We start from the raw sequence: 15,289 nt of genomic DNA, 5'->3' as shown, positions 1-15,289 counted from the left end.
GGAGGTTGATAATAATATCTATTATTTAGATAACTCAATAACTCGCTTTGCGACGTCTGCTATATAAATGATAACTTATCATTAATACTTCTGAATTCCTTATAACTACAGAAGTCTGGCCACCTGCGTTAATTTTACAAAGAAAACACACTTGAAACACTTTTGATAGCAACCGGGGACAAGCACAGTTACAGGAACTCTGTAATGGAGACAATTCCAAATCAAATTACATGAAATCAGGAACAGAAATGTAAACTATCGTAATGGTTTGCAATGGAATGTAGATACTCTCCTAGTCATGCTGATTACCAGATTATAAACAGTGCCATTATAAAACGTTGCATTATTCTCTTGCAATAGCGAATAAACCAATCTTGAAATGCAAAAAAAAGTTGAAATAGCAAAGGTTTTTTGAGTGGTCACCACATGACACCATCATGAGCTACAGTGAAGCTCGTGCACCTGTGGTTCCATGATACCTGGTGGACTCCTGCCAGGAGGTCCCGCTTACCTCTGTGTAGCCCATGCTGGCTGCAGCGATCAAGGCCTGCTGGATGGCGTGGCTCTTCTTCAACAACCCCTGCTGTTGCCCAGCCATGCTCCAGTCACACTGAATCAGGAACTTCACCACCTCCAGGTGGCCTCGGAGGGCTGCGTGCACCAACGCGCACTGCCCGTTCTTATCCAAATGATCCACCTGGGAAACAAAGAACCACATCAACAAGTGATAAAACTAAAACTTCGTTTTATAAAAAGAGCAACACCTACAGACAGTGTGGGCTCCACATATTCTTGCTTCCCCATCCCAGCAGCAGTTCATCAAACGATCCAACTAATGTATCCCAAATGGAAATGCGCGGCCTGTGAGCTCGCTGCCCTTCGGCGGTGCCCCTCCGCCTGTAGAATCCGAGACAGAGAGGAAAACCTGCTCTCATATAAGTTTTCTTTCGCACAGAAGCAACAACCTGCTCCTTTCCTCTGCTGTTCACAGACAAGCCAGACTGTTTTTTTAAAGACCTTTTGTACCAACTGTTATCCTGCCCTCTGAGGTCTGGGTATCTCCAAACGAAGAGAAACACATCCATGAGAAAACCCCGAGAAAAAGAGGCCTGTACACATTGTTCATTCTTTAAGGAATTGTGACCTTCATAAGGGCTAATCCTTTCACTCACAAAAGGGGACCCCGAAGCCTTTATTGACAGAAAGAAGACAGCGCCGAGAGCGCATTCCAAAACCCTCCCACGTCGAGTTCACCATCCAACTCTGTGGTATCGACCACACCTCAGCTTCAGTCTGAGCCACAAAGCGGCCTCTACCAATAACCCAAACATCCTGACTGTTTAGGTTGCTTGTTATTTTCTCCAAGGCTAAAGCGCCAAATTCGAACAAAGAAGGGAATATGTGTGGTGCTTCCTTATTTTGTCCAACATGTGAGATTAATGCCTATTCATGAAATAGCAATACTTCACGCTATTGTCCGCTGTCAGTCCGAATGTACAAACTGATGGGTCAACCAGCGTTGCATCTTTACAATGGTTAAGCATCTTTCCAATACATTTGTATACACATGCATGCTCCACTACATATTCAAAAAGAACTTCTCTTTCTTACCACATCTACAGGAGTAATCAGAGATATTAAAGAACAGCCTCTGGGTTTATGTACCACTGATATGTGAATTTATAGTCTGGTTCTCTTTGGATGATGTTTTTACATATTCAGAGAGTATCTGACTATGGAGTTTCCCATTTCTCATTTGATATGTATATTGTTACATCTTCTTCCCATCTTTCTTGGTAGAAAAACCTATGCCTTATTTCGCTGTCTTGTAAAGCTTTGCATGTGTTTGAAATCTAGTTTATCAAAGAGCGTATGCCCCCCTGTGGCTGTGTTAAGGGTACCTGGTTGAAGAGCCCAGTCCCCAATTTGCCAATACTACAGCTTCTCATTTTCTGTGATCTGAAGCTGCAGTTTACAGTCCTGGAATGAATGACCTAACGCCAGGATTCTACATTCGACTTTCTCCCACTTTCGAAAGTCCCCTTTACCCATTGCCAAGGAGAACTCCGGTGTGTTGTGTGGAGGCATAGCGTGAGGGGAAGCTGTCAAACCACCCGTCACTGCAACCTGGTTACAGACTTGTAGAGTTGATTTGATGAGAAAGCTACATAGGTGTTTTGTTGGAGGCTTGATTTCTTTAGCAAAGGATCTACCTGCTACCGCCCTATCCATGAACATCCATTTTTTCTCGGATTTTCTAGCTGCCCACTCTAATATTATGCGTAAATAGGCTGCCCTATGTTTTGCAAGAACAAGGGAAGATAGACATCCCCAGCTAAAGATGACAGTAAAGGTTTCTTCTAGATTGGGGCTTTCTTTCTGGCCACACACATGATTGAAGGTGGCGCTGACGCGTCTGGATGCCTGCTAACAGTATGGTTACTGGTAGGGATTAAATAAGTACACCACTGGTGGTCAGTTTTTAAACATATTTATATGCCTTAGCCAGGAGATGGTATAGTTTCTTACCTGTAATTCTAGTGCTCTCGTAGGGGTATTTTGATGATAGTCATAAGCAATGAATGAATACTCCTGCCCATGTGCGGGGACCCCGGAGCACTTTATCCAAATATGTTCTTAAGTGATGAAGGTTGCCTTTCTTCGGGAAGGCGTTGAAAAGTCACTTAAAAATGTCATAATGCAGCCTAGGAAAAGGCCTTAGAGGTCAGAGTTCTTCATCTTGTAATGGCAAAAGAAGGGACTGTGAGAATATATGCTCTCAGAAAATATCTTTTTTGTAATAGCACAGAAAAAGAACCTTCACAAGGCCTTTTGCTAGGAATAGAAAGATATGAAGAAGTGCCTGACCTCGTAGTACATATGCTGCCATTATAAGTATAGAAAAAGAAAACTGTGCCTTTAAGAGCAGAGAGACAACCAATATCCCATCATTGCTCAGTCAGAGGCACATACCTCAGTTCTTTTTCAAGGGTATAGATACCTGATAGTAAACGTAGCATGAGATAATGTGTCCACTCCACCAGGGAGGAGGGGGGGGCTGCTTATGACTATCATGGAAATACCCCTACGAGAGAACTAGAATTACAATTAAGAAACTATACCTTCTCTCGTAGGGGATTTCCATGTATAGTCATAAGCGATGAATAGAATAGCAAGCTCATCCCCCTAAGGCAGTGGATTAGACAGAAAGGTACCAAATGTGAAATCCCATTAAGAAAAAAGATTCCTGAGGGATGCTTGACCTACTTGTGCATCCGCTCTGGCATCTGTGTCAAGGCAGTAATGCTTAGTGAATGTATGGATAGACCTCAATGTCGCTGCCTTACAGATATCTGCTAAAGGGATATTCTTCATAAGGGCAGCAGTAGCCACCTTACCCCTGGTAGAGTGAGCTTTGGGCCTACCAGAAAGGGATTTATTGGCTAGTTGATAGCAGAGAAGAATGCAAGAGACAATCCACCTAGAGATTGAGTGTTTAGAAGTCGCTAACCCTGTGCGAACTGGACCATAATTGATGAACAATTGTTGAGAACTACGAATGGCTTTATTCTTGTCCAAATAGAATTTTAATACTCTCTTTACGTCCAGCGAATGGAGAGACCTCTCCACTGGAGAAGAAGGGTTTGGAAAAAATGTGGGCAAAGCAATGGTTTGATTCACGTGGAAATCTGAGACCATTTTAGGGAGAAACTTGGGATGTGCGCGTAACACTACCTTAGAGGAATAGAACACCGTGTAAGGTTCATGAGTGCAAAGAGCCTGAATCTCACTAACTCTCCTTGCTGATGTAATGGCCACTAGGAAAGCAGTTTTCCATGTGAGATGCTGTAAAGAATCTTTGTGGATGGGTTGAAAGGGAGGAAGAATGAGACAAGACAGTACTATGTTCAGCTCCCATTGAGGGGAAGGGTGTCTAAAGGGAGGAAAAACCTTGTTTAACCCTTCTAGGAAGTCCTTAATGACTGGAATTGTAAAGAAAGAGATTTGTGAAGGACTTATCCTATATGCTCTAAGAGCAGAAAGATGGACTCTTATTGAAGAGTATTGAAGGCCCGATTTGGCGAGGGACAATAAATAGGGAAGGATAGCTTCTTCCTGGGCAGGAAGTGGGATCAAACTGGTTAGAAGAGCACCAAATACAAAATCGCTTCCATTTCAAGGCATAAGCTGTTCGTGTAGATGATCGCTTTGCTTCCTTTAGGATGCCCATACAATCTTGAGGCACGTTGAAATGAACATACTGAATTATGTCAGGAGCCATTCTGCCAAACTCAAGGATGACATGCTGGGATGTAGTAGTTATTGTACAAAAAATGGGGTGACCCTGTGTCCCTCAGAACCTGGGTATATCGTAATAAACAAAAGTGGTTCTGTCGGGTTTCTGATTACTTCTGTTAGCGCATTAGGTGTCACAAACGTATCTCAAATGCCTAGATGCAGAAAACATTTATACAAACAATAAGGCACATGACTCAAATTGCTGTCTACTGTGTAAGTTTTATCCAAATTATATCATACACATTCTTTACACATATATAATCACGGCTGTCAGTACAATTAAAATATCACATATAAGTGGTGGCCATGTGACATTGGTGCTCAGTGCTCAGTGGTGTGCAATATATACAAGGTAGTGAAAAATTATGTATACAAGTGGGTAATGGGCCAGATGATATAGGGAAATACAATAGTTCTGCTGGATGATGATTCTTTCTTTGGGAAGAGCCTTAGGACGATCTTGGCCTGGTGTGGTCGTCGACGTTTCGACCGAGTATATGCTCCTTTTGGTAGTCAAAAGTGGGTCTTTATCAGGACGGGACGGGGAGGGGTGAAGGACAGCCTTAAAAGGACCAGAGTGAATCCTGGACCGAGACCTGGTGGCGCAATGGGATGTGGCCCAGGCGGTAATAGTCTTGGAAACAAGTAGCTTGGTCCTTCAAAGCATGACGTTAGGATACAGGCATGTGTCTTGTAACGCCGTTGCAGTGTCAGTGCAGAATTTTTCACCACCTTGTATATATTGCACACCACTGAGCACTGAGCACCAATGTCACTTGGCCACCACTTATTTGTGATATTTTATTTGTACTGACAGCCGTGATTATATATGTGTAAAGAACGTGAATGATATAATTTGGATAAAACGTGCACAGTAGACAGCAATTTGAGTCATGTGCCTTATTGTTTGAATAAATATTTTCTGCATCTAGGCATTTGATTTACGTTTGTGACACCTAATGTGCTAACAGAAGTAATCAGAAACCCGACAGAACCACTTTTGTTTATTGGGATGTAGTAGTTGGCCTTTGAACTTTGTGAGAAGGTTCAGTCTGCAAGGTAGGCTGAGATGTGGACGGATAGACCGGTGAAGAAGGTCTGGGAACTACAGTTGTCTCGGCCATTCTGGGACAATGAGTATCATCTGGGCTGTTGTGGACACAAGTTTCTGCAGGACTGTAAGTATTAATGGTATTGGAGGAAAAGCGTAAAGAAATTAATTCAACCAGTCGATCCATAGGGCATTCCCCAGAGATCGTCGATGGTAAACTCTGGAGGCGAAGTCATGGCATTTTTTGTTTTCTTTTGTGGTGAACAGATCTATAGAAGGTGTGCCCCACAGACTGAAAATACTTTCCGCGACTTCTTCGTTCAGAACCCACTTGTGGTTGTCGTCGAGAACCCCGCTGAGTGCGTCTGCCTGGATGTTCTGGGTCCCTGGAAGGTGAGCCGCCACCAATGTTAGATTCCTGGCAAGGAGCGAATGCCAAATCGATTGGGCTTCTTGTGACAGATGTCTGGACCTCGTTCCACCCTGCTTGTTCAGGTAGTACATGGTGGTTGTATTGTTGGTCGTGAATGATGGGTGAAAAGCCTTGAGAGCCAGGTGTACTGCTCGAGTTCTAGAAGGTTGATGTGATACTTTTGTTCTCTGGGGGACCAAAGACCCTGTACTTGTAAGTGGTCCATATGTGCTCCCCAGCCGAGCAGTGAAGCATCTGTGACTACTGTCTGTGTTGGCGGAAGTGGGTGGAAGGGCATTCCGCACAAGAGATTCTTCTGGGAGCGCTACCACTGAAGAGATTCCACTGCTTGAGTTGATATTGTAATCTTGTCCTCCCAGTTCCCCGTGAATTGGTTCCACTGGTCCTCTAAACATTCCTGGAGAGGACGCATATGGAGGCAAGCGTTGGGAGTCAGGAATATGCAGGAGGCCATCGAGCCGAGGGTAGAGGAGACTATGCGTACTGATGGACGGGTTAGCCGCTGAAGGTTGTGACATTTTTGGAGAATGGATAACCATCGTTCCTCCGAAGGAAACACCTTTTCCTGTGGTGTGTCAATGGTAGCTCCGAAGTAATGTAGAGTCCGAACAGACATTGCCGTGGACTTTTGAATATTGACATGTAGACCCAAGCGATAAAGCAGATCTCACGTCCTTAGGAAATGTTCTTGGGCTTCCGAGAAGGTGGCAGCTTTAATGAGCCAGTCATCCAGGTAAGGATATAGAAAGATTTTTTGTTTCCAAAGATGCGCTGCCACCACAGCCATGCATTTGGAAAATGTCCTGGGGGCTGACTTGAGGCCGAATGGGAGAACCGCAAACTGGTAGTGATTGTGTCCCACGACAAACCTGAGAAACGTCCGATGAGACTTTGTTATTGGAATGTGAAAATAGGCGTCGTGTAGGTCTATCGCACAGTCTCCCTTTTGAAGTTGTGGATAAATTTGATGTAAGGCCAACATTCTGAATTTTTCCTTTTTGATTCACTTGTTTGCGATGTGAAGGTCGAGAATCGGCCTGAACTCGAGTCTGCCTTTCTTCTGAACTAGAAAGTATTGGGAGTAGATACCTTGACTGCGTTGGTTCCGCAGGACTGGTTCGATTGCTTTTTTGTGGCACAGGATGTTGACTTCTTCCTGTAAGAGCTGTAGGCGAGACGCAGATACCTTCGGAGGGATAGAAGGAGGTGGGGCAGTGAACCTGAGACGATAGCCATGTTTGACAATATTCAAGACCCAGGCGTCTGTTGTGATGCTTTTACACTCTGCCAGATAATTTACAAGGCTTTCCCTACTGGAGTGGATAACAGAAGAGGGGGAAGTGAGGATTCATGGTTTCAGTACAGCAGTTTGTCGTCCTCCTTGAGTTGTTTGTTGGGAGTTACGACCTTTTTGCGGTCTGCGCTGTTGGTGAGGCCGCTGGTATTGTTGTGATCTGTTTGATTGCCATTGAGGGGTTTGGGCCGGTCTGACCAGGGAAACGTCGATGGTAGGGGCAAAAAGAGCGTCACTGTTCTTTTGATTTCTCTAGCCCCACCGCTTTTAAGGTATCCATCTATGTTTTCATACGTGACATCTCATCATCAGCGTGTGAACTGAAAAGAGTGGAGCCAGAAAATGGAAAGTTCTGTAGGTGTAATTGTGTTTTTGGTTTTAGAGATGTTAAGCACAGTCATGCGTGCCGACGTAGGGATATTCCATGGCAGTAGCCATGAGCAGCGAGGAGTCTTCAGCGGCGCAGATTATTTGATTGGGGACCATTGCACCATCTTGCACTAATTCTAGGAAATCTCGCCTATGTTCTTTAGGGAGGTGGTCTGCGAAGTGGAAGATAAAGGAGCGATCATAACGTCACAAGAGGGCCGTGGCACTGGCTGCTTTCATTGATGTAGCTGCTGTGTTGCAGAGCTTGCGTCCTGATGAGTCCATCTTTTTGCTTTTCTTATTGGGGGGAGATGTTGCTGATGGAGAAGTAGCGTGAGACTTTCGTGCAGCCAGAATTACCACCGAATCAGGAGGAGGATCAGACCTTAACAACAGAGGATCCAATTCGGGTGGGCGGTACTTTTTGATGAGCCTTGACGGTGCAGATTTTGCCGCCACCAGCGTGAGGAACAACTCCATGGCTGGAATGGGCAGGCCTGACACTTGTAGCGGTCTAGACGCTGTGCGTTGATGGAGTGTTTAAAAAATAACAGACGTTGATGGAGTAGGCGTCTCCTTAGGAATGTTCAGTTTAGTAGCACCACAAACCAGGACCTCTTGAAAGGTATTAATGTCATCTATCAGAGAGGACCAAGGTTGTGGTGAATCGGACAATGTAGGAGAGCAGTCTAGTAGAGGAGGACGTGTCTCTATGGTGGTACGGCGTGAACGTGACCTGGACATGTGGTAAGAGTGGCGCCATGAATGCCGTGATCTAGTGGAGGATTGTGAGTGCCCATGTCGAGATCAACGGCGCGATCTCGAACGTGAACTTCTAGGAGCCGGTGTGTTCCAAGGTGCCGCAAGAGGAACCGGTGCTGGTATTATTGGAGTCACAGGACGCTGAGGTACTGGAAGCTGAGGCGGAGGAGGCAAAGCCGGAATAGGAGTCCCTGAAAGAACAGGTGCAGGTGATGCCGGGGTGAAAGATTCAGGTATCTCCACCAATGAAGGAGATCTGGAATGAGAGTCTGATGAGGAGGAAATTCTTCTTAATGTAGATGTCTTTCCTCGGCTCGATGTCGATGATTCCTTTGACGTCGATCTTCGCCGTCAACTTTTTGATGAAGATCTACTCATCGACGTCAAACACCGACCACTCAACGAAGAGCGAGTTCTCGAGGTCAACCAATCACGGCGTCAACGTTTAGCTGTCGACGTCGACCTTCTATCTCTAGGCGACGGTGAGTCAGTATCCCTCCATGTCGACACTTGTCTCGACGGCAGTCAACGGTGTGAAGTGGCTCTCGCCATCGTTCTAGTGGTCCTCGACGTTGAGCGTCGGCGTTTCTTCGATGTCGAGCCAGTCAATGAGAGTGAGCATGTTGGCGCCCTACCTCCTTTCGACGGCGACCTCCGCGATGTCAATCGGGACCGTCAGCATTTTCTGGGTGATAAATGCCTCTCAGACCTCCCACGTTCACTGGGGATTGAGGTAAGAGCTCTGGAGGGAGATTTTCTTCCCCTTCGCTCAGAGGTCCCACTGGTTACCTGCTGTTTTCTTCTCTCTTCTCTTCCCTGCAGGCAAATCTTCTCCCTGTCACACAGGGTACGTCTGGGGAAGGTCTTGCAGGAGCTAGGAAGATGAGAGGAAGGCAAACACAGAATACAGACTTCATGAGAATCTGTTTTAGCTTTTTTTCTGCCACGCCTAGGGCATTTGTCGAAAAGAGATGGCATTATGAAAAGGAAAAAAACATTTTGCCTCAGAGAAAAACACTTTGCTTCACAGAAAAGGACAAAAGACATTGAGTGAAGCAAAAAGCAATGACATTTGAAGAGTTAAATTGAAGAAAAACCTAAGAAGGTCGAGTTCAATGCTCCAAGGGTCCTGTCAGAAAGAGCCGTAAAAAAGAACTGAGGTGACTGCCTCTGGCTGAGCATGATGGGGTATTGGTGGTCTCTCTGCTCTTAAAGGCACAGCTTTCTTTTTCTATACTTATAATGGCAGCCTATGGGCTACAGGGTGAGGCACTCCTTCATATCTTTCTATTCATAGCAAACGGCTTTGTGAAGGTTCTTTTTCTGTGCTATTACAAAAAAGATATTTTCTGAGAGCATATATTCTCACAGTCCCTTCTTTTGCCATTACAAGATGAAGAACTCTGACCTCTGTGGCCTTTTCCTAGGCTGCATTATGGCATTCTTAGGTGACTTTTTCAAGGCCTTCCGAAGAAAGGAGAACTTCATACCTTAAGAACATATTTGGATAAAGTGCTCCGGGGTGCCCGCACATGGGCGGGACTATTCATTCATCGCTTATGACTATACATGGAAATCCCCTAGGAGAGAAATAAAGTTTGTCCCTGCTTTGTTGGACTTCTTGAATGTGACTAATTTGGGGGAGTTATTTGCTCTCCAACTTTCCACCCTCCTTGTTGGGTGTAATCCCAGATATGCAATTGAATGGAGCCTGGAACAGATGTTTTAACACCTTGCATTACGAGAATGTAAGATTGAGAATATCTGTATTTAGAAAATATACCCTAACGCTTGAGACTTTTTGAAAGTCTGTTAATTCATTCAATGCTCCTGAGCTCTCGGAGTCTGCCAGGGATAGAATACGTGTCTGTAAATAAACCGGCCATATAGTTTTCCTCCGCAAATGGTATTCCCTTGATGGTGCCTTGGTTTCTCATTTTTATGCCTAATAGCTTTATCACCAAGTCACAAAGGATGGGTGAGAACAGGTACCCCTGCCTGGTCCCCATGTGGATAGAGAAATCTTTTGTTTTCCCACCTTTTACCTTGCTAGTTGACTTGGGGACTTTAAAACTGGCCAATACCCAGCGCATCATATTATTTCTCAGACTAATTGTATCTAATGCTGCATCCAGAAATCCCCCAGCTCACTTGACTGAATGCTCTCTCAGCATCTAGAGATGCCAGGATTGATGGTAGGTTTATTTTTTGGGTCATCTCCATGACGTGGACTATGCCTCTCACATTACTGCTTTACATATTTTTTGTTAATTTAACTTGATCTGCATCGATCAGTCCAGTGAGAATATTTTCAAGTCTCTTTGCTAAGATTTTCATGAACAGCTTAGCATAATTGTTTAATAGGGCTCATGGCCTGAATGAGACACAATGATCTGAGAGCTTTCCAGGTATAGGAATCAAGGGTGATCAGAATCTGCCAGGGTCTGTGTTACCTAATATGTCTGCATTAATTGAGTAAGTCAGCTGAATGGGTGTTCTGTTGTGGGATGGAGATAAAATGTAAAGATTGAGCAGTTACCTTATAGATAAGGGGCTAGTTTGCATTTCAGTGCATTCTTGATTTTGAGGACTCAATAGATCCCTCTATGAATTGTCTCACATGTTTTGATACAGGTGACCATTTGCAACGTTTGAGATATGAATGCATACCCTTATGATCTTTTAGCCCTCAAGCATAAAGGCTCTTCAAGTGGTCTGTAGTTCCATTTATCTTTTTCCAGATCGCCCAGGTTCCCTGTGGGTATTTTAACCTGGCTATATATATTTTACCCCTGTTGGTGTCAGATGTTCTTGGCTAACAATATTCCACGCTTGTTCCCCCCCTCATAAAACCTCTGCCCCTTTCCCAGTATAGCTGTTTCTGCCCTGATCTTTCTTAGAAGCCTAAACTCGCCTTACTATTCTCTAGGTAGTCTGAGTGAGTGTTCTTTTGTCTACTTCCTCTAGTTCTTTTATCTGACCTGTTAATGTATCTTACAGAAGTCTTCTTTCCCCCTCTCCCAGCCGTCATCCCCACGGCAATTCCTCTCATCATTACTTTAAAGTCGTCCCATACAGTGACTAAGGATATATCTTGCGGGTTGCTGGCTTTAAAGTATACAAATGTCTGATCCACCATTTCTTTATTGAGGAGTGGATCTCTAAACACACTTGTGTCAATTCTCCATTGCCTACTTTACTTGTGACTATTTTTCTCTCATTCCATGTCATTTCGATGTGTGCCTTGTCTGATACATAGATGTTTGATATTGTCTTGTCTGTAACTGAGTCAAGAGGTGATAATTACACCAACAGATAGTCGATATGTGAATAAGTTAAATGCATATGTGAGAACAAGTAGTTCTTTGCTCCAGGACAGGATGATAGTGTTTCTACTCATCCATATGACTATGGTCCGTGAGTTTATTTGAGGGATTATTTGTCAATGGTAAAGTTGAAGAGTAAAGGTTTTCAATCTCGCCTAGCTTATTTAATCAGTGCCAATCCTAATTATGTGCTGGTAACCGAATCAATAGCAATCCCAAGCCTGTAAAGCTGCGTACACAGCATGGATGTTAATGTCTGGGGATGGGCAAAATCATCCTCCACCACTAGGTGCAGAGGAGATGAAAGAGTGAAAACCAGTAATAGGTATAATGGCCTGAGCATTACTCGTTTCTGTGTTCACTATATGTCCACACTTACCAATACTGGGCATGTAATGAAGCCTATACAACCTTGTTCTGAACTATATCCATGACTTACAAGTACTTTGATGCTTCCCATCCTATAAGCACAAACATTAGAAATCAAAATTGCAGCAGTATAGTTTTTGGTACACAACCACACCATGAAGCTCCCATTACCTTGGATCGCTTCTTGCACAGCAGCATGACAATGCTCAAATGTCCAGCTGCAGCAGAATACCCAAGTGGGGTCAAACCACTCTCTGAGGAGGCATCCACATTAGCACCAAACTCCAGCAACAAGGCCACCATCTCAGGATAGCCGAGGTGGGCCTGGACACACAATATTGGAGCATTGTTGAGAACCTCCGTGCGGTAGTTGATGTTTGCTCCACCCAGAATCAGCAGTCGGCTCACCTAGAATAGGAAGATAATTAGGCATCAACAAGATGGCATTTCAAGGTAGTTTACAGCCTAACAAGTTTTACTTAAATAAAGACTACAATTTTCTTACTTTTCATTGAACAAATGAATATCTGGGACATTTAAAGTTAACTACAGTATGTAAAACCTACTGAGTACTACTGAGTAACATTAATTGACTAACATTCCACCCAAGATCTGATACAATCTACTAAACTGTAAGTGATTTAGATAGCACAATCACAGCTCCTAGGAAGGACATCTACTGAGTGACCTAGGAATTGTACTGGTCTCATGTTAGACTGACTTGGTGATCACTAACCAAATTATCCATTTACATCAAACACACAGAACAGAGTGTCCTCAGCAAAACACAGAGTCAATACAGTGAAGCATGATTGGTAGATATTGAGGAGGTCTGAGCAATAGGGATATGTTATTGTCCGGGTGCCGATGAAACAGTCATACGAGAAATTTTAATGATCCCCACGTAAAACATAACCAATGACGAGGATGAAACAGCATTAACATTTATCGTGTGTTCTAGAATTAAACTGCTGAAGAAACGCAATAATACAAGTTGTTTTTCTATCACAAGTAGAGCAGCTGGACACATCCCCTTAAAAATCCTGCTATTGCAATAGCTTGAAGGTAACTATATCTGCACACGTTACAGAGTATATTTTAAATCTCACATTGAGTGAAAAAGCAGAAGGCCCACGCTTTTTTTCTTCAAAATCGGGTTTTGCAAAAAAAAAAAAAAATAAACCATTCACTCCTCTCTCAGTAAGCTTTTGGTTGATAACCAACTTCTCATTATAACAATTCACTACCAAGACTGCAAGACATTAGAATTTGGCAGACAGTAAACTTTATATGCAGAAAGGCACCTCACGTGCCCTAGCCATTGCTATGCTTTGTAACTATTTTTCCCTTCTGTGAGAATCCCTGGATAGCTATTGGTTTAGGTGCTATGAAAATATATTTTACTTGGACGCCAAGGAAGGGAATAGGGAGGGAATAATTACAAAATAGGATCCTTTATTGCAAGAGGTGCTTCCTGCTATCTAATGTCATTCATGAAAAAATGCCCTATCGTAGGGCAACCTCTTGTGGGTGTGCTTTAGAGTGTGACTGATAGGTCAAATATCAATTTTTTGCATAAATAAATAATATCCAGTTGACACATCTAGTGAGGTGTTCCTGGGACAGTACCACACGTAACAACTTCTAAGAATTCAAAAACAAACTGCATATTAACATAAAAAAATAAAAACGGCGGCAAATATTTTCAAAAATCAATCAACCAATCAGAATTTATAAAGCGCAGCTAATTACCCGATAGATTATCCAGGCGCTTGCAGGTTCCGGAGGCTCATTCTGCTGTGCTGCTCCCCGCTGTCTGGTCCGGCCATGAGCCGCTGCAGCTCTACAACCAGATACCATTAAAGTCCACTACCGGGTCCCTGGAGCCGTACGCTATAAGGCCTGTACGCCGTACCATATTTATTTAATCTACACGACATGGCCACTCATACTTAGGTAATCCACAGGAGCCACCAGAGGTATTTGGTTCCCTAAACTCCCAGGATCCTCCGAATGTGGAACGGATGCCTGGCACCCATCTGACTCCAGGATACTAATCCTCCCTAGAGGACTATGGTACTCCATCTACAGTTGGTACTAACAGAACTTCATCTTTCTTCTGTCCTGAAGAGGCCTGGAGTTTTTAGGCCGAAACACGTCGACACTACTAAAGCAGGAGTCTCTATCATCTCCAATCAATTTTCAAGACATTTTGATACACACTAAGAATATGTGCGTACAATCCACAGACAACCTACGTTATGAACTGCGTAAAAAGCAAAGAACACAGCCATATCTATTAAAAACAACAGGAAAACTGAAGAAAATAACTTACTAGTTGACACATTTATTATTGAGTTTTTGATATGTTTTATGTATGTGAGTTGATTGTTCCTTGTACATATTTTCTTATCTGATTTATTTCTGTATGTTTAATGTGTTTTACAACATTGTATAACCCAGGTACCTACCCCAGGAGTGAACGATTATAGGCATAACTAAAATGTTGAAATAAATTTGCAGAAATTGTGTATACCGGCCCGGTGATTAATTTGTGTAATCATTGGATAGTTAACAACACGAGAAGTCATTCTCGCATACACCATTTTTTAGCTCAGGTTATGCGGGGGGATTAGGGCTAACCTCTGTGATGTTTGTGTGTGTGGGTAAGCAGCTTGAATTGGCATCTCTTCTATACGTGGAGCTGGTGGAGTTGTATTGGATGGGATGTAGATTCATCTGGGAATGCCGAGCATAACTCTGGCTAAGGCATGCTGTATGGTCTGAAGTCTCTGTCGGATTTGTGTAGGATTCCTATGTAGAGGGTGTTGCCATAGTCCAGTCCGCTGAGGATGAGGGCCTGTGTTTCAGTATGTCTTGTATATAGGGGTAGCCATTTGAAGATCTTATGTAGCATACGCAGAGTGAGGATGAGGGCGGAGATGGCATTAATCTGTGATTTCATGGTGAGTTTGTTGTCAATGATTATTCCGAGGTTTCTAGCATGGACAAAGGGTCCTAGGACTGATGGCCACCAGGAGTCATTCCATGTGTGGTTGCCATTGACGAAGATCAGTACTTCCGGCTTGTCTGTGTACAGCTGCAGGCAGGTGTACTTCATCCAGTTGGCGATGCTTGTCATGCATCTGTGGAAGTTGGTTCTGGTGGTGGTGGGGTCATCGGTGAATGAGAGGATGAGTTGGGTGTTGTCTGCATAGGAAATTATGTTGAGACCATGGGATCGGACGATGTTGGCCAGAGGGGTAACACATTCGTTTTAGAGCATGGGGTTGCGGGACGAGCCCTGCGGGACACCATGGGTGATCACCTAGGGTTCAGAGGTGAAAGGTGTATCCTCTGGCGTATTCCAGAGAGGAAGGAGGTGA

At 43.8% G+C, this 15,289-nt stretch overlaps 1 protein-coding gene across 1 annotated transcript in view; it reads right to left on the bottom strand.

Annotated features, from left to right (window-relative positions):
• Positions 1 to 15,289, bottom strand: part of LOC146869866 (protein TANC2-like) — an 869,459-nt gene that overhangs the window by 551,954 nt on the left and 302,216 nt on the right. Inside the window, 2 exon segments of the mRNA XM_085640656.1 lie at positions 512 to 697; positions 12,075 to 12,311. Coding sequence (XP_085496782.1) covers positions 512 to 697; positions 12,075 to 12,311 — 423 coding nt within the window.

This window comes from Triturus cristatus, chromosome 1_1 (genome assembly GCF_964204655.1).
Source record: "Triturus cristatus chromosome 1_1, aTriCri1.1, whole genome shotgun sequence".
NCBI lineage: Eukaryota > Metazoa > Chordata > Amphibia > Caudata > Salamandridae > Triturus > Triturus cristatus.
This window is presented reverse-complemented; position numbering and strand designations above follow the sequence as displayed.